The sequence below is a fragment of the Helianthus annuus genome, chromosome 9 (assembly GCF_002127325.2).
Source record: "Helianthus annuus cultivar XRQ/B chromosome 9, HanXRQr2.0-SUNRISE, whole genome shotgun sequence".
In the NCBI taxonomy this organism is placed as follows: domain Eukaryota; kingdom Viridiplantae; phylum Streptophyta; class Magnoliopsida; order Asterales; family Asteraceae; genus Helianthus; species Helianthus annuus.
In genome coordinates this window covers 122,496,604-122,522,338 of record NC_035441.2, presented here as the reverse complement: position 1 = coordinate 122,522,338, position 25,735 = coordinate 122,496,604, and the positions used below count along the sequence as shown (strand labels likewise).

Here is a 25,735-nt window from a genome sequence, read left to right as displayed (position 1 = left end):
AACCTTTGTCAAGTGCATATGACTTGACATAGTTGACGTCGACTAGAATCATCGGGGTTGTTTATAAACATCATGTGATTGATCTATGGTTGCAGCGTGGAATGACTGTGGCTCTTCGTCATTTGAAACTAATACATATTGGCCACACTTGTTGTACAACCACATCGTTAATCAAGTGTAGCATCTTCAAGTCAACTTAGAACCTTTCATATGTGTGCAATCAAACTTACATTCAAGCCATTAATTAACCTAGTGCTAAATTAATCTATACCTTTTATAATCCATAATCGATACACATTCATTACATGCATCAAGATTCAACTACATGACCTTGCTATGTGAGCTTTGTAATGATACTCGATAATAACCACCCGACAAAGCAACTGATCCATGGCGTGACTTTGTATCCATGTTTGTTTTTCATCTTTAATAGGAATAATTTATTCCCTTTAATTATCTGTATCGAACGCTTGCTTATCAACAACTTTATTACTTTAAAACAACAAGTTAACACAAAACCAAATCACTTATCATATCAAGAGTCAATTTTTTAAGGGAGAGAATCAGATAGGAAGTATAGTTTGGGTATGAATGGTAGTAAGGAATGAGATTGTGACATGTGGCAAAATTGCAAAACAAATGAGAAGGTGTTTTAGTCAATCTCATCCAATAATCTTCTTTTCTTTTTCGCCGCATATTCAAAATTCACCATTTTCAAAACCCATTAACTTCAACATTTTCTTCACTTTATCTCTCTATAATCACTACATCATATTGCGAGTTTCCTCATCAATCAATGATTCAGATACTCAATTAACGTGTTCTTTAACTTTTTTGAAGAAATCCAGTTTAATTTTACACAATTTTCTCATTTTTGAAGTGAATTAATCGATTCGTTCGTTAATATTTCTAACATTCAATTTTTGTAAATTGTTGAAGAAATCCTAAGAATTCGGCTTCAATTTGTGTAAGAAATTTGAAGAATTTCGTCAATCATTGCGTTTTAGGATCTGAGTTTTTGAACTGCGTTTTACGACATGAGTTTTTGAATTGCGTTTTACGACCTGGTTTTTGAATTGTGTTTTACGGTCTGGGTTTTACCATTATGAATTGCGTTTTACGACCTGGGTTTTACCATTGTGAATTGCGTTTTACGACCTGGGTTTTACCATTGCGTTTTACGATCTGGGTTTTATCATTGTGAATTGCGTTTTACGTTATGGGTTTTACCATTTTAAATTGTGTTATACGATCCGTGTTTTGAATTGCATTTTATGATCTGGGTTTTACCATCGGGAATTGCGTTTTACGACCTGGGTTTTCGAATTGCGTTTTACAATATGGTTTTACCATTTTGAATTGCGTTTTACGAACTGGGTTTTACCATTGCGTTTTACGATCTGAGTGTTTGGATTTTTTTTTTCAAAAGTATAGCAATAGTATACTCCTCGTTTTAATTATAAAAACACTTGTTTTTATGATGAACTTTTTATAAATAAAAATAATTTTGTATGAAAGAGTTATTAACGTTTTAAAAACGAAGTGAATTGGAAGAAAGAAAAACTACTGCCTTGGATCCACACGCCTCTTTCTTTTTTTCAATTATACCCTTTTTCTTTTTTCAGTTCTACCCATTTAATTTTGGTCATTTATTTTAAATCTATTAATTAATGGATATGATTGCTTACTCTATAGAGTATTATTCCATTAACCCATGTTTGAATTGAATATGATACTGGTAAAATATGATTTCTCGAAGGTACTAAAATGTAACATCCACTTGTTTTTTTGAAGAGGGAGTAATATTTAAAGTTCACATATTCATCTTCAGCCGTCCAAACACAAGGCTGGCAAACAAAACCGCAAATCCCAAATCCAAATCCAAATCCACACACAACCCCAAACCGCCATCTCACCACCGCTTCCGATGGACTTCCCGTCGTTCAACCACCACCACCACAGGTACGCCCCTCCTCCTCCTCCCACCAATTTCCCCGACGACCGCTCTAATTACTACCCTCCGCACCACCACATCCCGTCAGTCAACCACCTCCCTCCACCACCACCACTTCCATACCCTCATCCACCACCACCGCCGCCACCACCGCTTTCCGTTCACGTTCCTCGACCGTCGCAATCGTACAATCCGGATTTCACCTTTCTTGACGCCCAAAAATCCTCCTTTTTCACCCACAACCGCTCGTCGCCACCTAGGGTTTCCGGTTCCAGCCACTCTTATCGATTTGATTACCGGAATGATTTTAGATCGGATCCGGCTAGGGTTCCGTCGGAACTACCTCACCGGAATCGGGTTCTACCAGAGGAGCATCAGGATTATCACCGCAGTATGTATTCGTCGAATCCCCAATCTGAAAGTTATTATAAATCTGCTAGTAGGTTTATAGATGATAATATCAATGATGGATATGGTAGTAGTATTGTTTCTAGTAACATTGATAGTTATGCGTCTGTTCGGTCTGTTGTGATTGGCGGTAAGTCGTCTACCGGCAAGGATTATGTTGACAAGTATGAGCCTCGGTATGTGTCGATGTCGGAGAATGATAGGATTTGGGAGCATCATGGGGACGAGGATCCGAAATGGGTGATGAAGGTGAAGAGTGAAGTGGGGCGTAATGATGGGGGTTCGTTTGCGTATGGTAGAGAGCGAGAGCGAGACCGGGATTATGAGCACGAATCAGGTAAGTTTAATAGGGTTAGGGAAGGTAGAGACAGAGAGGAGTTTAAGCAAGTGCAAAAGAAGAGTGTTTTACTTAGGATAGGAAAACCGAATAATACTAATAGGAATCGAAACTACGAACAACACGCATCTAAAGGTTACTTAGTTGAATCGAACAGTTGTAATCATAGGGGTAAAGATAAAGGTAAAGATAGGGATAGGGATAGAGACCACACAGGTAAAGAGTGTAGGGTAGAGGGAGACAGAGCGCGTAGCCCTGTAGATCTTGACGTGTCTTTTAAATCTAACGCTTTAGTCGCTAAGCCTGTTGTAACACCCTCAAGTCCGTTGTCTGACAATAGCAACACACAAACTAAGAATCGAAAGGTTAAAAGAGTTAACGAGTTTGGTTCACCGTTATCAAAATTCAGTGAGCGTTCAACGAGGTCTCGAAGCTCTTCACGTGGGTTTGACAGCCCTTCTAGCTCTGAAAAGGCTCCAAAGCAACAAACGCATAAAGATTCTGTTTCTAATGAGGACAACAGTTCTTTGCCGGCCCCGGTTTTAGATCAGGGTGATGGCAATGGAGGATCTAAAGCACAACCCCTGTCATTTAGGCTTAAGAAGAAAAGGAAATTAATGAATCCTGCTTCTCGTTCATTTAATTTTCAGTTGGCAGTGAAAGATGATAAAATTATCAAGGGTGAGAATTTAGAAAATACCCCAACTGCACCTGTTTCTGGCGCCATTCCATTTCCTACTCTAGAAGAAACGGTTGACAGTATAGTGGATAAATCTCCACAGGCTAGCGTTTTAGAGAAAGACGGTTCAGAAGTTCGGAACCCGAACCCTCATTGTATGAACAGTTTTGCTGATGACTGCACTGAAAACAAGAACTTAAATGCACAGAATGTATCTATGATAAATGATGGTCTAGTGAACGAACTTAACCAGCAGCCCTGTGGAAATGACGTTTCCGTGAATCTCGAGAATGATGCCCAGAATATATCTCCAGACGTTAGGCTGTCATTGGGCGGTACTGATATTTCTGTTGCATCAGGGCACAATCAAGTTGAGATTCAGAAAGCATCCACAGAGTCAAATGCGGGTTTTGATGTAGTCAATTTTTCTAACAGTTTGTGCAATGAACCGGTCCAAACACAAGAAATGAACTTGAGTCTTCACTGTATAAACAGTTTTGATGATGACTGCACTGAAAACAAGAGCTTAACTGGACAGAATGTGTCTATGATAAATGATGGTCTAGCGAACGAACTTCACCAGCAGCAGTGTGGAAACGAAGTTTCAGTGAATCTTGAGAACGATACCCAGAATATAACTACAGATGTTAGGCTGTCACTCAGTGGTACTGATATAGCTAATGTAGTTGATGCATCTAACAGCTTGTGCAATGAACCGGTCAAAATACAAGAAACGAGTACTGTTTCTGACATGAACAACCCTTTAGATTCTTGTACTGATGATATTGATATTATTATCGTATCTCCTGAAAAGAGTGATGATCAAGGTTTTCTTGATGACGTATCCAGAAAAGAAGATGAAAGCCAATTGTTGGAGGGTAGTACTAGCAATCAAATATCTTTTAATAGGTCAAATGAATACTCTGAAGATGCTCTTAAAGATTCTATCCATACTGATATCTTTGCCGAAGATAACGCAACACGAAGTAGTTCACATAAGGAGCATTCTTTTGATAAAGATGCAATTACTGAGATGGTAACTCCGATTTCTACATCAGTTCTGGTACCGAGTCCTGACCATAGAGAGCAACTTACTACAGATTTTAAGGATGATTTACCACCCTTGTCAAGTATTGTGTCTGCATTTGTTACAGACTCAAATGGTAAATCGGGGGAATATAGGCCTGATATACTAACCGGTATCTTTTCTCCCGAAAAAGTTTCCAGTTTTTCAGACTCACAGTCGCTGGTTAGCAAATCAACAGATAAAAGGATATCATCTTATTTGGGTAATCTTGAGAACGATGACAATATTATCGTAAAGTCTGTATCGAAAGACATTGCTCTGTCAAATGCTCCTAAAACGGGTATAAAAACTAGCAGTGTTAAGACTCTAGGCTCCAATACAAATCTCCAGGGATCAAATTTGCCATTGACGAAGCCGAGTTCTGTGCCTGCGGTACCACGAGTTGTCGCAGCCCGTTCGTCTCCATCCTTAACAAACTCAAGAATCAGCAACAAAACCGCAAACAACGCAACGAAGCCTCGAACCTGGCGTAGATCTTCTAGCAGTCCCGCTCCTGTTCCTCCGCCACCTAAACAAACTGCAATGGGTCAGAACTCATATATTCGAAGTGGTAACAGTCTTGTAAGAAAAGCCGCCCCTGTGACTGCCGTTGCTTCAAGGTCCTCTGTTTATCAGTTGAATCCTTCAGCCCCGAATGAAGCAAGAAATAGTGCTGTATCAGGAAATAAAGTGAATAATACTTACTCAAGAGTAGCTGGCTCCGGTGCTTCTGTCGTGAGGCCCAAAACACCACCCCTGTCAGGCGGCACCAAATTACCAGATTGCCCTACGTATTCGAGAGATATGTCATCTTCGCCACTTGAACTTCTGCCTGCGTCCCCTGTTGAAGGAAGTCCTGTTGTGCAAAAGGTATCAGAAGATCAAATTCGTGCATCTAACAATTCTGAAAGCCAGAAGGTAGAAGATGAAGTGGCTACAGGAAAAAAGATACAATACGTGAAGCGGAAATCAAACCAGCTGGTTGCTGCGTCGTCTAGTGATCAATCCGTTCAGGAGTTGGATAAGACACAAGCATCGTCATCATCAGATAGCTACTATAAGAGGAGAAAAAATCAACTTATTAGAACAATCGCCGGAAATGACTCAGCAAACACGGATGTGGGCAAAGCTTCAAAGAACAGTTTTAAGCGACAGTCTGGTAAAGGTGTGTTTTCAGAACCAAAACACTTGCATTCTTTTGATCCGTTTTTTTTTTCATTTCTTTCACACATACAAGGTCTATCTGCACCGAAAGTTACTAAGTATAAGCATTTGAGATTCCCTTCAGTTTGGACGCTTACCTCACACTCACTGGGAAAAGATGGTGTCTCGTTACGTCAGAAGCTGAGGCCCCAATTGTTCCCTTGGAAAAGATCAAGAAATTTGATGAATCTCTCAGCCTCTATATCCAGTAATAGCTCATTATCTTCTATCAGGTATATCTGCACTTCTATCACTTGTTATCTAAATTGGCATTTCTGGTTCTGTTTGATAAATAAAATAATTAGTGTATGATTTTATCTCTTTCAGTCGCAAGTTGCTGCTTTCAAGAAAGAGAGAGACGCTCTACACAAGGTCAAAGCATGGGTTTTCTCTTCGTATGTCCAAGTTATTAAGTGTTGGTGGTTCCAGTTTAAAATGGTCAAAATCCATAGAGAGGAACTCAAAAAGAACTAATGAGGTTTGTGTGGATGAAATTCTAGACGTGTATTACCGGTTACGATAAATTAGTTATGGTGGTTAATTAACTGTGAATCTGTGAATATACTCCCTTTATTTTAGGAAGCTACACTTGCAGTTGCAGCAGCTGAGAAGAAAAAGAGAGAACAACATGGGACTGTTTCTGCTACGGCTGAAATAAAAAGAAGGAATAACATGTCAAGTAAGTTGATTAATAGTGTATTTATGTTTGACTATCACATTCTAAATCTGTATTTATGTGCAGGAGTTCGGATATTTCGTATTGGGTCGGTCAGATACAAAATGGATCCTTCTAAGAGGACACTTCAAAGGATTTCAGGTGGTCAAGTCCTGGTTATTTTGTTGTTGATTATTATGATTAGTCCCTAACTACATACTTACACAACAGCATTTCTCAAACTTTTCTACTAAGCACTATTTTTCGCAAAGTTAACACTAACAATCCAATAAAGTTTTATACTACCATACTCTCTAATTTTGGAATTAGAGACTGTAGCACTTAGGGCTATTGTTAAAAACCATAAAACGGTTTTTTTGTAAGAAAATTACTTTACTTAACGAATTTACGGATGGTTTCTATATGAAAAACTACTGGATACTATCGGATGATTAATTAATAATCACCAACCATCTAATAGCGGCTGTAATAAGTTACTCTCTTAAATTTCGACTTTAATTGCTATAGTTAAAAAACCCCTTACAATTGCTGTATGAATGGCAATTCTAGTTGCAGTTTGAGAAGCAAATGGTGTCACTATCCATTGGTGATGACATGTGGGCGCTGTATTGGCGTTATAAAGGCCGTTTTACACGCTTTTGTAGGTGGCATATTGCATATGTCAACTCATAGGGAGTGTTGAATACAAGCACCTCCCAAAGGAAAGCGGCAAGCCTTAATCAATTAGCAAGAAATGGGCGATTAGTATGAGAGCATAGATTTGATTGAAAGTTGTTTCTGGTTCTTGGTTATAGTACACTTTTTAACCCAAGCTTGCCTATTAACATGCATGTACACAGATGTACGTATGCTCATTAGCATGTTTCGTAGATGGTATATTGTGTATTTTTTTTAGCTCTGATGCATTAGTATCCAACACATTCCTGAACATAGGCTCATTAGCATGTTTTAATTCAGACATCTTTTTCGATCTCATTTGATGTTAAGGTATGATAGGAGCTCTTGGAACAATCTAATCTCAAACTGGTTGTGAATCGGTTATAATTTAAGAATACTGTAACAATACTTGATTATGTTTAGCAAGAAGTCGCAAAAAAAGTTTCAGCCTGTGAATCAATTGTGCATATCAATGTTGTTTAGAAAGATTTGTGTCTACACATAAGATGATAAGTTCTTGCTGTTTGTTTATGCTTCCGTGGTATTGGCTCAATATTCATACATCGCTTGGAAATATTTTTATTTATACGTAAGTTGCTGTAGTTGCGTCCGTTTGATGGATCATTTCTGATTGTTATGGTCAGTAGATTTTCTTAAACTATGTTAGTTAGCAATGAGCTTTATTCTTGATTAATCCGTAACTGATGGAATGTGTAACCCCGTGCGGCAAATGCTGAAATTGATGGTAAAACAATATGATTTTGTTGGCCAACTTTTCCCAAAACCATTGAAAACCGCTAATAGACTTACGGCGTGCAGATGGGGAGCCTTCAAATTCCATGCAGTCAAAAGAAGAGATCAGAAAGTCTTATGTTCCAAAGAGATTAAAGATCGGCCATGATGAGTATGTAGTACATGTTACATTTTTCCTTAAGCTGATAATTATTATTATACAAAGTATGTTGCAAATTTGTATTCGTATTTAGTAGGAAACATTTAAATACATGATTCGTTTTGATAGATATGTACGGATTGGAAATGGTAATCAGCTGGTTAGAAATCCAAAGAGGCGAACACGCGTGTTTGCTAATGAAAAAGTGAGATGGAGCTTGCACACAGCCAGAACACGGTTGGCTAAAAAGAAAAAGTTTTGCCAGTTTTTTACACGGTTCGGCAAATGCAACAAAGATGATGGAAAATGTCCATACATCCACGATTCATCTAAAATTGCAGTGTGCACCAAGTTTTTGAACGGTTCATGCTCCAATCCAAACTGCAAGTTAACTCATAAGGTCTATTATTTTGTCTTATTTACTTAACTTTTTATTCTTTTGTTCTTATTTACGCTTTAGCTTGTGATAACGTTTCCTTTTCAGGTCATTCCTGAAAGGATGCAAGATTGTTCTTATTTTTTGCAGGGTGAGTTTTATACTTTTATTATCCTGTTTGCCCGCACTCTTTATTTTACCAATATGAAAAATTCTAAACTATTATCGTTGCAGGATTGTGCTCAAACAATCATTGTCCGTATAGACATGTAAATGTGAACTCAGCTGCTTCTGTCTGTGAAGGTTTTCTCAAAGGTTATTGTGCAGATGGCAATGAGGTAGCGTGTGATGGAGTTGATGTCATTGATATCTCTCATTTTACTGTTTTTATCTTTTCAGTTTCTTCTATAATTTACGTATCTATCAGTATATATAAAGCTAATAGATATAGGGTAATCGAATCGAAACTAGTGAATACTATAAGAACATAATTAAAGCTGCTGAGTTTTAGTGATAGGATTGAGAAACCATAATGTATTGAAAATGAATGTATCACACGCACACAACCCACTAAGATATAACTGTGTAAATCGGATCAAATCTCTAACTTGCAGTGCCGAAAGAAGCACTCGTATGCATGCCCAGCGTTTGAAGCAACCGGCAAGTGTTCTCAAGGTACAAAGTGCAGGCTCCACCATCCGAAAAACCAGTTGAAAAGGAAACAACCAAGCTCAATGGATCAACAGCAGAAGAATTCGAGGGGTCGTTACTTTGGTTCTGTTAGGGTTGAAGAGGCAACGGGCGTATCAGAAAAGGGCGTATCAGAAAAGCTTTATCTAAAGAATGATGACATGGATGATGATGTGGACTTGTGTCAGGAAGGAAAGTTTGCTGAATATATCAGCTTAGATGTTGGTAATGAAGAAGTTGGGGAGGTAACGGGTGAGGCGAGAACAAGCTTGATGATCAGTGAGCCTTTGGGTTTAGATGCAGATGAGTTTGATGAGCTAACAAAACCTATTGGGATAATGAATAGGGTTGTGTTAGATAGTCCAAGTGAGTGTGACATGGGTGTTTCTTGATTTATTCATTTGCATTTTAACATAGAATGATAGAAGAACCTCAGGCAAAGTAGAGAAGGGAAGAGGGTGGATTTTGGTTGTGTAGAATTAACACCACAGTTTGTTTGTATCGATGACTAAAGAAAACAAAGGTTTTTTTAAATAGAATTTGAAGAATTTGGTTATCTTTTTGTTGGAATTTTATGTTGGCATTTTTTACAGTTGAAATGGAGTTTATTGTACATGGCAACATATAAACATGATAAAACATGTAACTATAGGCTTAGACTGCGGGTAGTGGGGGCGTTGGTTGGGCGGGGAAAGCCCTTCAACGCGAGCTGCTTCACTCTGGGTTGGGCTTGGGCATGGCGTTGCCCCTTTGACGTGGGTATTCAGCCTGGCGTGGGGCGGGGGGAAGGGTGACTTGGCTGGCAAGTTGGTTGGCTGGCTACTTTAATTAAAAAAAATCACATGGCTGGCCACACCACACCACATCCCTCATTTTTCACCATAAGCTTGTGGATCCCACCCTCGTCACGTGTCGAGCAATGCCTCCAACCCAAGCCCCTCCACTCCCTGCACTCTTATAAGTAAGAAACTTGGTTTTTATGAACATAAATTATGGGATCAAGGTTTAATACACAACACCTTGGGATTTGGGAAGAAAGATGCAAACTTTACTCATGAGGAATTAATTTATTTAACATGTGATGACACGACAGGAGACAACTTTGGGATGCGTAAAACTAATCTAGACACGATGATGAGAGTCGGGAGACAGTTTTGGGACACGCAAAACTAATTTAGTAAATTGCCATTTACCTCGATATTTTTTTACACAACAAGCAATCTTGGATACACTGTTGTCACATAGAGAACAAAGAAAGCCGTAGAGGGCTTCATCAACAAGGCTTATCTTATGTGCAATCGGTGTGGTGTATACAAGACAACATAAGAGTCAACCACACAATCAAGGACATAGAAAATTAGATGTCCATTTTGGCTTATAACAAAACACCAGAAACAATTGTTTACAAAATATGTTTAATCAACGTTTATGTAAATATCATTCCACATGAAACATACACGAATCAATGGTAGGTACCCGATACTAAATTTATGTAACACATTGAGAAATGAAAAATAATAAATAGACCTCGGGTAACACCTACGTAACGAGCCCAGGAGATATAACGAAACCAATTTATTACCCCACTGTAAATAAACGAATAAATAAAAAAACAACTTCAGTAGTTTATTTTACACATTTAGTATTTAATCAACTTTTTTATAAAAGAAATATTTAAAAAAACCAGCTTCTACATCGGTTATTTCAGCTAACCAGTCCTATTAATAACAAAATCGGTTTGGACGGATAAGTTTTAGACATTCTCAAACCAGATTTAACTCAAACCCGTTTTCACTAAACTGACTTATAACCGGATCAATTACTAACCGGACCTATTTAAAAAAACACCACATGTGCACCTCTAATCTAAGAGCATTCACATCCAATCCATCATTTTTTCACCCTAAATTACACTAAAAAAACATCTTCTTTCTCATTTTCAATTAAATAATATTGTTTTATACCTTTATCATTACCTTTTCTCTCTTCTCCACTCACAACCACTTTCAAAATATATTAAAAATTATAGGGGGTAAACAGTGTCCCCTCAAATATACAGATGAACAGTAGCATTTTCTCTCTCCTCCACTCACAATCACTTTTTATACCCTTTATATTATAAAAACTCCACTCACAAATTTTAGTGAATTGGATGTGAATGCTCTAATAACCCAAGTCTTCAACTCCACTTTGACATGAATCACAACCCCCTTCTTTCAAAATTTAAAAAGAGATAACTTTAACTCTTTCCCCCTTTTCCAAACAAATTCTGCACTTCCAAATTCTCCCTATCTAGGTCTAGGGCATATATAATAACACACACAGTAAGGCTAATTGTATATTCTCATTCGCTACTTCAATAAGCAAAAGTACTATTCCAATCCAGATATTTTACTTTCACATTTCTAGGGTTTCTGTCTTTCATTAGTTCTGGAGCTTGGAAAGAAGAAAATTATGGTTGACGATGAGGAAATAAGAGGAGGTTGGGCTTTGAGCTGCACTTTGGAACCCAAAATCGAAGCACTGGATGAGGGTTTAACAATCTATAAGCGGAGAAAACGCAGAAAGATGAATCATTCAGATGGATTCGATGATAAGGTTTCCTTTCCTTTTCTTTTTTTTTTTTTTGTTTTTTTTTTGTTTTTTTAGGGTTTATCTGTTTGTTAATTTTGCTTGGTAAGTGTGATTTTTGGGGAATTTGTAGCTGTGTAGATTGTATAACTTTGTTAACCTAATTGAATATGTCATATCAAACTACTGAATACAATCAGTTGATGTCTATTGCTATTAAATACCTTTGATATTTGCAAAAAATTAGGATTTAAGTGCCTTTTGGATTGCACACAGATCTTTTGGCATGCATTTTACTTGCTAAATTCAGTAGAATAAAGAAAATTTTGGATTTGTTAATGTTATGATACACCAAAATTTTAGGGCTCTTTAGCTTTTGCAAGAAATTCAGCTTTTCTGAATGACTTTAAAACATCTGATATCAAAATTTTAGGGTTCTTCAGTCTCTTTAATTTTAGCAACAAGGAACTTCATTCTCGATAGAGGGTTTATCTGTTTGTAAAGTCAATTTGTTGAACTTGCTTGCTGTTTAGTTTGATCTTTGGGGAATTTGTATCCGTGTTGATTGTAGAACTTTGTTAACCTAATTGAATGTATCACATCAAGCCATCAAGTTACTTTTTTTTGGACGGCTAGATCACCCGGTTAGGCCTTTGGCCTTTGATCCCCCAGGTCACGAGTAGGAATCCCACGGTTGGCATATTATTGCCAGTTTGAACCGGCGCCACAGTTCGCCCCCCGCAAGATTCGACCCTGAGACCTCCCGGGCAGGAATCCCACATAAGTGGGTAAACCTTCCCACCTCCCCCAAACCAATTGGTCTGCGGATCATTGGCAAGCCATCAAGTTACTGAATACAGCTTGTCGATGCCTGTTACTGCTAGAGTATTTTTTGTATTTGCAAAGATTTAGGATTCAAGTACCTTTTGGCATGCACTTCACCTGTTAAAACTTGTAGAAATTAAGAGAATATTGGATGTGTTAAATGTTTTGATGCGTTGTATTAACCAAAATACCACAACGTTTTAGGGTTTAGCTTTTTCAGGAAATTCAACTTTTTGGAGTGTCTTTTTAACATCTGATAGTACTGATTATGATGTTATTCTCTTTAGTTTTAGACACAGAGAGCTTCAGACTCAACATGATTTTCTTTGTCATTTACATTGACTGGCTCTTATCTTTAGAATAAGACATTTTAGGTATCCATTTTGAAGGTAGAATGATTATGGTTCGTGTTCTCTCCTATATTTTTGCTGTTCGTAATGCTTAGCTGAAATTTGAATCAACCAACTTGATTTCTTGCAGATAGAGGCTGTTAACGGTAGTGCTTTCGATCAATATGTCCAAAGGTTGAGTCTTGGTGCATTTTCCAACGGGCCAGGTGAATGTTCTCTTAAAAAATGCAGCGATATCGTCTTACAACAGAAGCCTTCGTCACTTAACGCGCATGAAGCATGCATCCAAAATGCTCTTGTGACTAATTCAGAAAGTGATCCTACCCCTTTGATCAACGTAAATTACTTTCTTAAATGTTTTTTTAATCATCTTTTAGTTCATTTAGCTCCATGTAAGTTGTTTCTTTTACAGGAATATTATGATAACGTTGAAAGAAGTAACAACCAAACACATAATACTGCTCAAGAACCTTCTCATTTTCCGTCTAGTGGATCGTTAAAACAACCAGAAGGCTCTACAAACTCTGAGTTGTGTGCGCACGCGTTATCTGACACTCTAAACTCGGAGAAGTTTTCTGATTTGCGCAGTCTGTTTCTTAAGAACTTTGGTGTTGTCAATGTTAACCGAGTTACAAACGTTGATGCTATAAAGTCAAAGTTGAAAAACGGAGCTTATGAAACTTCACCAATGCTTTACCTTAAAGATATCCTACAGGTATCCTTTTGTTCAGAGTTGGATTTTTCTTATTAAAATATTAGATTTACTAGTTTTCTACAACTTGATGAATCTTGATAGGTATGGGCAAAGCTTCAACAAGTGGGCAATGAGATGGTTACACTTGCAAACAGTCTTTCCGATAAATCTAGGGCTCACTACGAGCAGGTACGTCAAAACAAACATACAAAGCCAACCACCAACTTGTTCTCTAAATCTAACTTTGTGCAACAGTTTGTCGGGAAACTCGGCTGCAAAGGATGTGGAGAAAAAGCCGATGTCAAAAGCTGTTTAGTTTGTGATTCATGCGAAGATATGTACCACCTATCGTGTACCGAGCTTGTCAGTACATCAATCCCTCTCAAAAGTTGGTATTGTGCGAACTGCGTTTCAAACGGAATAGGGTCGCCTCATGATAGCTGCGTAGTCTGCGAGAAGCTAAAATCTGCTGCTTCCTTACCGCTCGTTAAATGTGCTCCAACAAACAACCAATCACAAGATGTAGTAGATTGGTTGGATGAACATCTAGATAATGGTGCAACTGATGAAAGTCAAAGTCAAAGTCAAAATCAATACGTTTGTTTTATTTGCAAATCCGAGGTGAAGATAGATGAGAAGTTTAGAACATGTGGGCATTCTTTATGCAGTCACAAATTCTACCATGACAAATGCCTAACAACCAAACAGTTGGGTGTTTATGGTTCGTATTGGTACTGCCCGTCTTGTCTATGTAGACATTGCCTCGAGGATAAGGACGATGATCGGATCGTTCTTTGTGATGGCTGTGATCAAGCGTATCATATCTACTGTACGTCACCACAACTTACTTGTATTCCGGAAGGAAATTGGTTCTGTGAAAAATGTGACAGGGAATTGCAGAGAATAAAAACGGTGAGAAGGATGTATGAGAGTATGCAAAAGAAGGTGAAAGTAGAAGATGAATCACAGAAGGATGAACGTGAAGCAACGGTGACAGAACTTGAAGGACTAGACATGCTCGTAACTGCAGCCAAAACGCTAAGTAATGAAGATCCCGTTGTAATGCGAGATGAAACCGTAACGTAGAAATGAAGTTTTTCTGTAGGTTGTACACTACAACGTCAAAGTTTCTGACTTGCGATTGAATTCAGGTTTGTACACTTTTTTCTTTTGACTGTTTTTTTTTCGGTAAAGTGAAGCCAAAAACATCCATGAATACTTGTTATCCTACCCTTGATACCGAATGATAACTTGTTAAATATTTTGGTTTTTTGGGCATATCTGTAAACCTCTTCTGATGATACTAATGCCGTCATTTATACACACTGGGTTATGATTTTTGTGGCTACACGTAGTTTCCTGTGAACTTATTTTTACTTTGTAACGCTGCCACACTGGAATTTGTATATGGAACTTGAAGCTTCAATTATGGATATGAGAATTGCTATTGTGGTTATTGCCTATTGGCGGTTTTTGTAGAGGATCGAGAAGGATGTACAGTAGGTTCATGCGACAAAGGAGAATGGTGGATCGAGGAATATTTTTCATTTGTGTTGGTCCTTAAATATGTTTGATGCATTGGTTTCACTAAAGTGTCAGATATGCTATAGGTTCACCGGTGACATACGGTCTGGGCAAGCTCTCCGACCATTAGAAAAAAAAACCTTTGATTTAAGCTAGAAGCCATTTTATTTGTAGGAACTAAGCTATCAGCTTTTATAAATCATGTTACACTTTTGTTTTGGTGCAGTGGTCATTCTAAAGTTAAATGATAGTTACAAGCAGTAGTACAAGTAATAATAAACACATTAGATCATCATAAACTATACAATACATGTTTAACAAGTACAATGAAATGACATGAACAATAAATATACATTGCATAAATTGAAAAGCTAGTCAATATCCATAGCTAGTATATGTATCAAGCCATAAATTAAAACAAACGATACCGTATAAAGAAATGGAGTTACATTTGGTGATATCCATATAAGCTAGTCACTTTCACCGCAGCCGGAACAACAGAACAAGAACTTGACGACAGCCTTCAACACGTTACCACGACGAGGACTTTCGTTACTGACGGCTGTCATTTTTTATCAGTTTAAGGATAGTTTTTCTGGTTTTGCCTATAACGAAGGTTTGTCTAAAACTATCTATATATAGAATAATGTCGAGGTTGTCTTTGTTACTAAGAACAGAAATCTTGTACAATTTTCATACATTTTCCGGTCATTCAACATGAAATTCAAGCAGGTTAGTATTGATTTTCCATCTTCATTTGCTAGGATTTCATAGAAATTACTTCACTGCTTATTAAGTGTGAAGGGATTTTAAAAATATAATCTAGTTTTTGATGTAGAATTCTGTCATAAACTTAAGTTTAGGGGACCTTTTATAATATAACAATTAGCAAGTTTTTGTTAGTAAGAATAGAAATCATGTACAATTTTCAAACATTTTCTTGCTAGTTTCATTCTCCAATCAAGCGGGTTAGTGTTGATTTCCCATCATCATTTGCTAAGATTTCGTTATAATTTAGTTTTTTTTTGTAAGTTTTCTTGAATTTTGTCACAAATTTAAGTGTAGGGGACATTTTATATTTATAAAATAATGAGTTAATTACGTCGTTAGTCCCTGTGGTTTGTGAAAAGTAATGACTTAGGGTACTAATAATTTAAAGTAATGCTCTAAGGTATTAACCTTTCAATTTAGAACAAACTAGGGTAGTAACACGTAACCCAGTTTAATTTTAACAGAGTTTAAGGGTAACTACATCCTTTTGCATTATCCATTTATCAAAACTAATTAAAAACTCTAAATAAAAACCCTATATCCCCATATACTCAGATGAAACATCTGATTCCACAACTTCCTTATATTCCCACAACCTCCGACATCCATGGTGGATATTCACGAGCATGTCTGAACCAACGTTCTACTTCTTGCTCATTAAACTCCGAATCATTTATAGTAAAATCGTAAAACTGACATGCATCGACCTCGTGATAGAGATCAACATACCAATTGAGTGATGATTCATTCATCTATGGCTAAGCTTTCCATCATCAAACTCGTAATCACATACCTTAAATCTGGGGCTGTTTGAGTTTGCCTCAATAATCCCAACTCGTTTGCTGTAGTAAAGGTAGACTTTTCATCTTGTAAAAATCTTTGGTTCCACAAAAATCTGCTTTGAGCAATGTTAACAGCAGCATCATAGGTTACCTCAGGCTAATAAAGCCAAGGTGTATCTTAAATAATAATAAGCACCATGACTTAGGTGCTGTTTGTTTTTGCAGACAAAAACTGTCTGCAGTCTGGTTTCAGCTGATTTTATGTCTGCAACTGAAGATGTGATCTGAACGTTTGCAAGCTGAAAATATAACACTGTGTTTTATAAACTAGATATCGTCTGTATAAGCTGAAAATTATTTAACTATCATACTTATCACAGTTGATAAAAGTCATTTAACATTCAAGTTACATAAAAAAAAAAACCATAATAGCACCAAGTATCAATAACCTAAAAAAAATAGTAAAATAAACTCAAAGTACATTGTTTTGCATTAATTCTTGTGCTATTTGATCTCGAAGTTGACTCATAAATTCACGGTCCGCTGAACTTCCATGTCGTGGTACTTCTTCTTCCCTATTTTCACCACCATCTTGTACATGTTCATCTCCATCTTGAAGGCGTACATTTGGGTGATCATATTTATAAAAAAGGTCATCGCTTAAACCCTCTTTCCTTATAAAATTGTGAAGCACAAAACATGCAACGGTAATATTTCGTTGCGTAACCAACGAAAAGGGAGCCATTTTCTTTAATATTGGAAAACGTGCTTTTAATACACCATACGCACGGTCAATAACATTTCTAAGCTTTGCATATGCGTGGTTGAATTTTTCCTTGTCGTTTAATGCACGATTTCGACGGAAATCTCCAAGCCAATACCTCACATTTCTATATGGTGCCATAAAGCCTCGAGTGTGTGCATAAGCAGCATCACATAGATAATATTTATCTGAAAAAAAAAAACAATTCAATCTTCAAACTATATAATATAAAAAATAAAGTTGGAATCAAGATATATACCCGGAGGAGGAAATGGAAATGGTGCATTTGCATTTGTTAAAGATTCGGACAATATTCTAGAATCATGTGCTACTCCTTCCCATCCGGCCACGAGAAACGTAAACATCATGTTGAAGTCACATATGGCCAAAACATTTCGATAGCAATCACCTTTTCCTCTTCCCCTGTATAAATGTTGTTTCTCAGCAATAGCATGTATCTAAGTACCATAAGTGCACCAATCGCTCCCTATGTAGAAGTTAATAGTTACTAATATACGTGGAAGGAAATCACAAAAGTATTTGTATAACGTACCTTAAAAACTTTTCGTAATCTCTTATGATGCCCCGAAATATTTGGATTAGGATTAAAAGATGTTGGTACAATAACCTCTTTAGCAAACTCCATCATTCTTGACAATACTTCATGAAAATACTTATGAATTGTTTGTTTCGAGTGTTGAAAGCTACTCTTAACAACCGAAAAACGTTGATTGTGACCAAGCATCATAAAAAACATAGCCATTTTTTCTTCAAGGGATACATGTTTACTATCTTTTAGCCAACCTTTTAGTCTAAAATGTGTGCAAAGTCGAACAAAAGAATCATGTGACATACGTAGGAGTTCAATGCATTGCGTATCATTCCCTTGCAACAACTCTAAAGTAAAATGGTGTCCAGACATAACCGAAGTATTATCTCTTTTTCTTTTAAGATGTCTCGGCTAAAAGTATCTAAGATAAAAGAACATCACAATGAGGAGCAATAACCTTTGATTATAATCTATGAGAAACCTGTCAAAAACAAGCAAAAAAAAAAAAAAAAAAAAACCCCCAAAAACTACCATTTTACTTAACACATAATGGTTCAAATTACATAACTGTTTGACAATGTCATTCCAAAACAACCAAAAACAAAACACATAATGGTTCAAATTACACCAAACACAAATAATGTCATACTAAAACAAATACCCATATCCTTCCCTACTTGAACATCCCCAGTGTTGTCCCAGTCATCTTAATCAACTCTTTCAACACCTCAGGGAGGGTCTGATGGCAATGTCATCCATGCTTGTCTCATGTATGTTGACTGACCAAAGATGTTAAATGCTCCCGAATCTATAGGCTCTAACCCAACTGATTTCAACTTCTCATAACATTCATCAACCGATGATCCTTCCATGTTTTTCACCATATGCTTAAGTGCATCATGCATATCACTAGCCAAGTCATCTAGGGTAATGGAGTTTTTAGATGTTTTAGCCTTTTTCTTGGGCCTAACTTCTGAATCATCATTGGTTCGAACACTAGGTCCCTCATTATCGATAGGATCTTCATCACCCATTGAAAAACTTTGTTCATGAGAGTCTCCATCATCATCTTCTAAATGAACACTAGCACTTTCTATCTGAAGTGTTTAGAGTTGTGGGGATGATGAAACCTCAGATGTTTGGGTGGATGTCCATTGATTACCACCATTTGCACTAAGGCCTTCAAACACAGCTATGAAAAGGTCAGGATGAGGCAATGGTCGTGTTCTCAATGACATTGCCCTTGGGTGACCTTGCACCAAATTAATAGGGACTATAATAAATACTTTTCTATTCTCATTATTCTTATTAATATTAATATATAACAAGATATTGAAATTCTAAAAATCACACCTTCTTAAAGTCATCCCATTCTTGAGGCGTTAAAGTGAACATATTTGTTTGTGGGTGATGAAGATCTTATCTTGGGTAGAGGTAAACTATTTATTTATTTATTTTTTTATTTTAATAAATGAGTCATTGGCCAGTTTCGTTCAAGTTGAGTTTATTTAAATTGGAGTTGAGCATGAATGAAAGTGTCGTCGTTTTCTGCAGTAAAATTCCATCTTCTTTTTTGTTTCTATTATTAAACGAAATGTGATTCAAAGGGCTGAACCAACAAAAAACAAGATCTGTAATTGCATTCACATTTTACTTGATCTGCATAATGCAAATTATTCACCAAAAGCACATTTCTTCCAGAACCCATTATCTGCATAATACAAATTATTCACCAAAGTGGAGACAATTTGCCTCCTCCAAGTGTCATAAAGCCCACAGCGGTCAAATACATCATGCAATGATTAATCACCAATTTTCTTATCACCATGCGTTAAACTCGATGACGGCGACGGTGTTGCCGAGGGGTAAACACAGTCACGGATCTCTTTCCCGCACCCACCTCGTTCCCCCGTATGGGGATAAAGGGTTTTTATTTAAAGTTTTTAATTAGTTTTGATAAATGGATATTGCAAAAGGATGTAAAACCCTTGAACTCTGTTAAAATTAAACTGAGTTAAATGTTAGCACCCTAAGTTGTTACAATGTGAAAGGTTAATACACTATAATGTTACTTATAACTGCTAGTACCCTAGATTGTTATTTTCCACAAAGAACTAATGGCTTAATTAACTCTAATATAATAATTAGCAAGTTTGGTTTAGAGTGCCAGCTGAACAATAGTTGGCCATTGGTTTATTATTTTTTTTCAAGCTTTGCTTTTTTATATGTATAATTTGTCCAAACATTCGACACAAGGATGGATGTTGATGAAACAATGGTTAACCGGAGGGTTAAGTCACTAATCTCATCAAGTAGGGTTAATCCCTTCTTTCTTCGATCAGTGGCCAGGGCGTCCTCTAACCTGTCTCCTGCACAAGGAAACACACCGTGACTCGTAACAAGGAGGATGGGGTAGGGGGGGCTCTTTGTTACCACTCTCTGGCGTGAGAATCAGTATTTTCTTGAGAGAAAAGTGTGTGTTTAAGTGGTATGTGTGAGAGAGCAGATTAGCGTTACCTCAAACCTGGTTTGGGATGGGTATTTATAGTCGAAGAGCGAAGGAGGGTAGTTAAGTGGCTAGACTGACAACGCCTAGCCTTTCGTAGGTGTGTCAGAAACGCAGGTCACAGAAGTGTTGGACGCTTCCTGAGGTGATGCCACGTCCTACTGCGGCTGTCAGTCCGTCTGCCAGCTTTTCATGCATGTGGGCTGGGCAGCTGACCGCTGTCAGTGCCCGGACAGACCACTTGCTGGCTTTGTCACTGAAGTCAAAGTGGCAGTGCCACTTGTGTGACAACAAGATGCGGTTTTGGGCCGCATTGCTATATGCGGTAACCACAGTGGGTTACCACATCCCTTGTGGTGACGAAAACCCATTTTCATACACAAGATCAGTCTAGCCACTTGACTACCCTCCATTCTCAGAATATTGAGCCGTTAGTGGAGGATTTTCGGCAGTTTTACCAGATGCATGTCCAGCTTTGGTTTTATTCTTTCCGGTTGTGCGAAAATGCGCCCAAAATTATGCCGTCGCCACCCAAGGGTTTAACGCGTGGAAATCCAAATTCTTCTATGTGAAGGAGGATGCGGTTACTTGTAAACTGTTTTTTAGGAATGTTACTGAGCACATTCCTAAGGAAAAAAAAGTGTCCCCGCAGTAGGAAAACAGGACTGGGCTGCTGCTTTGCAAGCCGTCTCCTTGATGACACTGGGAAACAAGGAGTTGCAGTATCTGCGTATGATGCTGCGGAACAAACCGGGTGTTAAGAAGAACCTTTTTGTGAAGGAACAAGACAGAGGTAATTGTTTTCTGTCCTGATTTTCATGAATTTCTGTCATTGCCTAATATTGCATAGGCGATTTTGTAGAGGTGCAGTTTTGGAGAACCTTTGTTGATGATTTTGAGGGGAAAATTGAAGTGGTGGAACGTGGTGAAGGGGAAGAAGGGTGGTACGAGGCTACTGTTGTGGGTTTTCGGTTTCCAAACCTAACCGCATAAGTTGCCCATCTGCCGCAAGGGCGAGGTAATGTATCAATGTTTGGTATATATTTCTCCTTGCACCCTTATATCTTAGAAATAATTGTGTTTTCCGTAGGCAAGCTTGGGGCATTAGGAGACCCCTCTGACAAGGGTGGTAAAACCGCACATACGGTAGTAATTGAGCCCGGGAAGAGCAAGAAAACAAAGAAACTTGTGACCATCCCGGTCAAACATGTTGCGTCAGGTACCTTCTGCCCTCGAATACGCAAATCTGAAAATTACATCATAGTGCCTGACACTTTTTAGGGATTGGGTGTACCAGGTTCTTCTTCCGGCTCAGGTGGCGCGGCTGCTGGTACAGGGCCCCTTGTTGGGCAGAAGAGAAAAGGTGATACCGCATCTGCTGGTGTGGCGAAAAAGGTGAATTTGCGCCGGCCTAGGGCTACGGAGCTTAGTACACGTATGCCGACGGCGTCTGCGGGTAAGTTCTTCTTTAGTTGTGTAACGTGTATTTTTGTTTTGAACTTTCCTGATAAGTGCTTGTATTGTTGTAGCAGCTGCGAAGCCACCTACCCCCACTCCTATTCCACCATCTTCTCTACCAAAGGCTGCGGTTGAACAAGAGAAGAAAACTGAAGGTGAGCCTGAAGTTCAGGTGTTGAGTAGTGAAGGGACCCTCATGCTGATCATGTTGAGGGGTTGTTTGAGAATCCCGTGGCTGGGACACATGTTGAGGATACCGTGGATTCACCAGGTAATCTGATTGATCCTACCAGCCCGCGGGGTGATGATGAAGTTGAGGGGGACAAAAAGCAGAAGTCCCCCGTTCAAGAAAATGTATCCAACTCCGGTGCTGCGGGTAGGGGGATGCTGACCAGCCTCTGATTCAGCCGACTGAAACAGAGCTAGATTATTATTATCGCACTTGCTCCGGAGTGTGTGGTCTAAACATCCACACCCCTCCTTGGAATATTATGCAAGAGGATGTGATGACGGACCCTTCCCTTTGTAGGGAAGCTTTGAAAGGGTTTGGACCCCCTGCAGAGGCAGCGCGGCTAAAGGCCGGTGGACGTGAAAGTTTGTATCACCAACTTGCCCTTCATCTGGTTGGGGGTTCCTTAGTCGGGAATAATTCTCGACGACTGGTCCTCCCTTGCTTGTAAGGAGGAGGAATCTGCGCGTGTAAAGGAGGAAGCTGCTGCTGCCATGAAGAAGGTGCAAGCGGCTGAGGAGCGCTTGGCAAAACAAAAGGCTGATTTCGAGTCCTATAAGCGAACAGAGCAATGGGCCGCAGCTGCGGGCCATCAACATGTTCGTTCTCTAACTCATCTTCTTGCTGAAGAGCGCAAGCTCTGGAAGGAAGATTGTGCGAGAGAGAATGAAAACTTTTACCGTCTTCGTCAGGAGATAAATAACCTGAAGGCGGCAAATGCCGCTCTTGCAAAGGAGAAGGCCGCGACTGAGGCGACAATGAAGGAGGCAGAGGCACGCCGTGAGGCTGTGGTGAAGGAGGTTGCTGATGCTAACGTTGGTCGCTCTAGGATGGCCAAAATAATAGAGGATCTCAAGGTATGAATTATCCTTTTTGAGTTGTCTATTTTGGGATAAATGTTGAGAATGCCTTTTCATACTTGAAAGTTCTTTGCAAACAGGAAGAGTCTCGTAAGGAGGTGGAGGCTCGCGAGACCATCCTTGGAGATGTGAACCGGCGCTTGGAAGAGGCCGAAGCGCGTGCAACTAAGGTTGAGGAAGAAAGAGATGACTTGGCAACCATGAATGCCCAGCCCGTTGCTGACCGCGCATGGATGCGGGACTTCGGTGTTGCCAATGTAAGTGCCTTATCTCTTGTCATTTCTTGTGTTTGCCTTGGTACTTATTTTTCATGTAATTTGGTCAGGTTGCGAACACAATCCTTGATGCACTGGAGAATACAGATGCGGTGGCGAAGGTGTTGAAGTGCGCGCGTGAGGCTGGGTACAAGGCTGGCTATACTGAGTGCCTTACCCATGTGAACGCCTTGTCTGCGAAGAAGTTCACCGATGATCCGTGTGCTTTGCGTGGCGTGGACACTGAAGCCGCCTTGAGAGCCGCAACTGAAGCGTATGATGGTCTTATCATTCCTGCCCTTGCGCAAATTGAAGAATGCTTGGATGCAGATAATTATGTTGACCGTCTGCGCACATTATTTGAGCCTAAGAAAGATTGAGGAAATGAAGTGGTAGTTTATATAAAAAAACACTCACAAAAAGTGGGAAGGGCAGCACCCCATAAACTCATGAGTCATGAACATCAAAAGTTTTATTAATAAACTATATAAGCTATATTATAATACATTTGACTCACATTGTTACAATTAGAAAAAAGAAGTGACTCACATTGTTACAATTAGAAAAACCAAGTGATTAGATAGTCAAGAATTTTGAAACTGCACTTAAGTAATTAAAACTATCAAAACACAAGGACTCAATTAGTAATTTACCCATTACTTTTTTCATATTTTGAACTGTATTAAAATCGTTAGTATATGTAATACGTTTTTCCATTTGGCAGATGTACAAACATATTTGTGAGAGAATGTAATGTAATTTTCTGAATGACTTCTGTGTTTCATTTGACCTCAATTTATAATACAGTATTGAGCCAATAGAATGGAAACAGAATATTGACAATCAATGTACAACTATGTACAGCTAATTGACAAGCAATGTAAAGCTAATTGATACACGCTATTACACCCCCGCAGTCGAGACGTTCGGTGGCCGAATGTTTAGGCTAGATCTAAAGTCATCAAAGAGGATGCGAGGGAGGCCTTTTGTGAAGATATCGGCAACTTGATGTCGGGATGGTACGTGTAAGACTCGAACGCACCCCCGTTGTACCTGCTCACGGACGAAGTGAATGTCTAGCTCAATGTGCTTCGTCCGTTGATGTTGAACCGGATTACCAGACAAGTAGATTGCGCTGACATTGTCACAGTAGATCAAGGTGGCTCGGGAAAGAGGACGGTTGAGCTCTAGCAGGAGATTTCGAAGCCAACAAATTTCTGCAACGACATTTGCCACACCTCGATATTCAGCTTCAGCGCTAGAGCGAGAGACAGTGGGCTGACGTTTAGAGGACCAAGAAAGAAGATTGTCCCCAAGGTAGACACAGTAACCGGAAGTAGAACGGCGAGTGTCCGGGCAACCGGCCCAATCGGCATCAGTGTAGGCCAGGAGAGATAAATCAGGAGCAGGACTAAGATGCAAGCCATAATCGGATGTGCCTTGAAGGTAGCGAAGAATACGCTTGAGAGCATTCCAGTGAGCTTCCGTAGGAGAATGCATCTGCATGCAAATCTGCTGAACTGCATAAGATATATCTGGGCGGGTGAAAGGAAGATACTGAAGGGCACCTGCCAGACTGCGGTAAGCTGTGGGATCACTAAATGGAGGGGCAGAGGTGTGCCCCAATTTGGAATTGGTGTCAACAGGGGTGACAACGGGCTTGCAAGAGTCCATAGCAGCCCCATGAATAATATCTTTGGCATAGGCTTGTTGAGACAGGAACAGGCGATTGCCAGTACGAGTGACAGATATGCCCAAAAAATAAGTGAGGGGACCCAAATCTTTCATTGCAAATTCACCAGCGAGAGATGTCATGAGACGTTGACGCAGAGTGGCAGAGGATGTGACTAGGATGATATCGTCAACATAAATAAGTAAATACGCTGTATCTGTCCCATGATGATAAATAAATAAGGATGTGTCTGATTTACTCTGGATAAATCCCTGTAATAACACAAAGTCAGTGAAACGCTGGTACCATGCACGTGGCGCCTGCTTAAGTCCGTATAGGGACTTTTTCAGACGACATACGTGGTCAGGATAAGTGGGGTTGCGAAACCCCATGGGCTGATACATGTATACTGTTTCCGCCAAGTTGCCATGAAGAAAAGCATTTGTGACATCCAATTGGTGAATCGACCAAGATTGGGAGAGAGCTAAGGAGAGAACCAAGCATTTGTGACATCAATGTCAATATTCTGTTTTCATTTGACCTCAATTTATAATACAGTATTGAGCCAATAGAATGGAAACAGAATATTGACAATCAATGTACAGCTATGTACAGCTAATTGACAAGCAATGTAAAGCTAATTGATACACGCTATTAATATTCAAGAATTTTATGTATTGATATTTTTCACTCAGGAAGTACACGAAATTCTAACCTAGTTACTTTTACAAATTTTTGTATACATGCAAATTTTACACAAATAAATTCATTTTTATGATGAATTAAATCTCTAACAATTTGGAAATTGACCATTAGAGAGAAATACGTACTGTAGCAATTTTATAAATTTTGTTTGCCTGCTGATTGTTCTTTAAATCTCTTCCTCATTTCCCTTAAACCTACGCCCCTTTAGATTTACTATACGGTTGATGGTTCTTCTTGGGTTCCACCGATGATTTTTCTGACTAGATCGTGGTGTGTTGCGTGG

General features: G+C 38.8%; 3 protein-coding genes across 4 annotated transcripts; 2 read left to right on the top strand and 1 right to left on the bottom strand.

Annotated features, from left to right (window-relative positions):
- Window positions 1-1,821: 1,821 nt before the first annotated feature.
- On the top strand, window positions 1,822-9,494 carry LOC110878470. 2 transcript variants are annotated; one of them, XM_022126775.2, is made up of 10 exons: window positions 1,822-5,609; window positions 5,733-5,880; window positions 5,975-6,125; window positions 6,227-6,326; window positions 6,390-6,464; window positions 7,800-7,884; window positions 8,002-8,272; window positions 8,357-8,399; window positions 8,483-8,586; window positions 8,863-9,494. In XM_022126775.2, exons 1-10 carry the CDS (start codon window positions 1,928-1,930, stop codon window positions 9,328-9,330), a joined length of 5,127 nt encoding a protein of 1,708 aa, XP_021982467.1. In that variant the 5' UTR covers window positions 1,822-1,927; the 3' UTR covers window positions 9,331-9,494. The 2 variants fall into 2 exon arrangements, with proteins under 2 accessions (XP_021982467.1, XP_021982466.1); XM_022126774.2 differs by having other exon boundaries at window positions 5,682-5,880.
- Window positions 9,495-11,165: 1,671 nt separating this feature from the next.
- LOC110878471 (PHD finger protein EHD3) lies at window positions 11,166-14,726 on the top strand. The gene is made up of 5 exons (XM_022126777.2): window positions 11,166-11,536; window positions 12,815-13,021; window positions 13,097-13,399; window positions 13,481-13,567; window positions 13,634-14,726. The coding sequence occupies exons 1-5, from the start codon at window positions 11,393-11,395 to the stop codon at window positions 14,462-14,464; spliced, it is 1,572 nt and encodes a 523-aa protein (XP_021982469.1). The 5' UTR covers window positions 11,166-11,392; the 3' UTR covers window positions 14,465-14,726.
- A 9,252-nt stretch (window positions 14,727-23,978) lies between these two features.
- LOC110876249 (uncharacterized mitochondrial protein AtMg00810-like) lies at window positions 23,979-24,890 on the bottom strand. The gene has a single exon (XM_022124428.1). The coding sequence runs from the start codon at window positions 24,888-24,890 to the stop codon at window positions 23,979-23,981; it is 912 nt and encodes a 303-aa protein (XP_021980120.1).
- Between the last annotated feature and the right edge of the window lie 845 nt (window positions 24,891-25,735).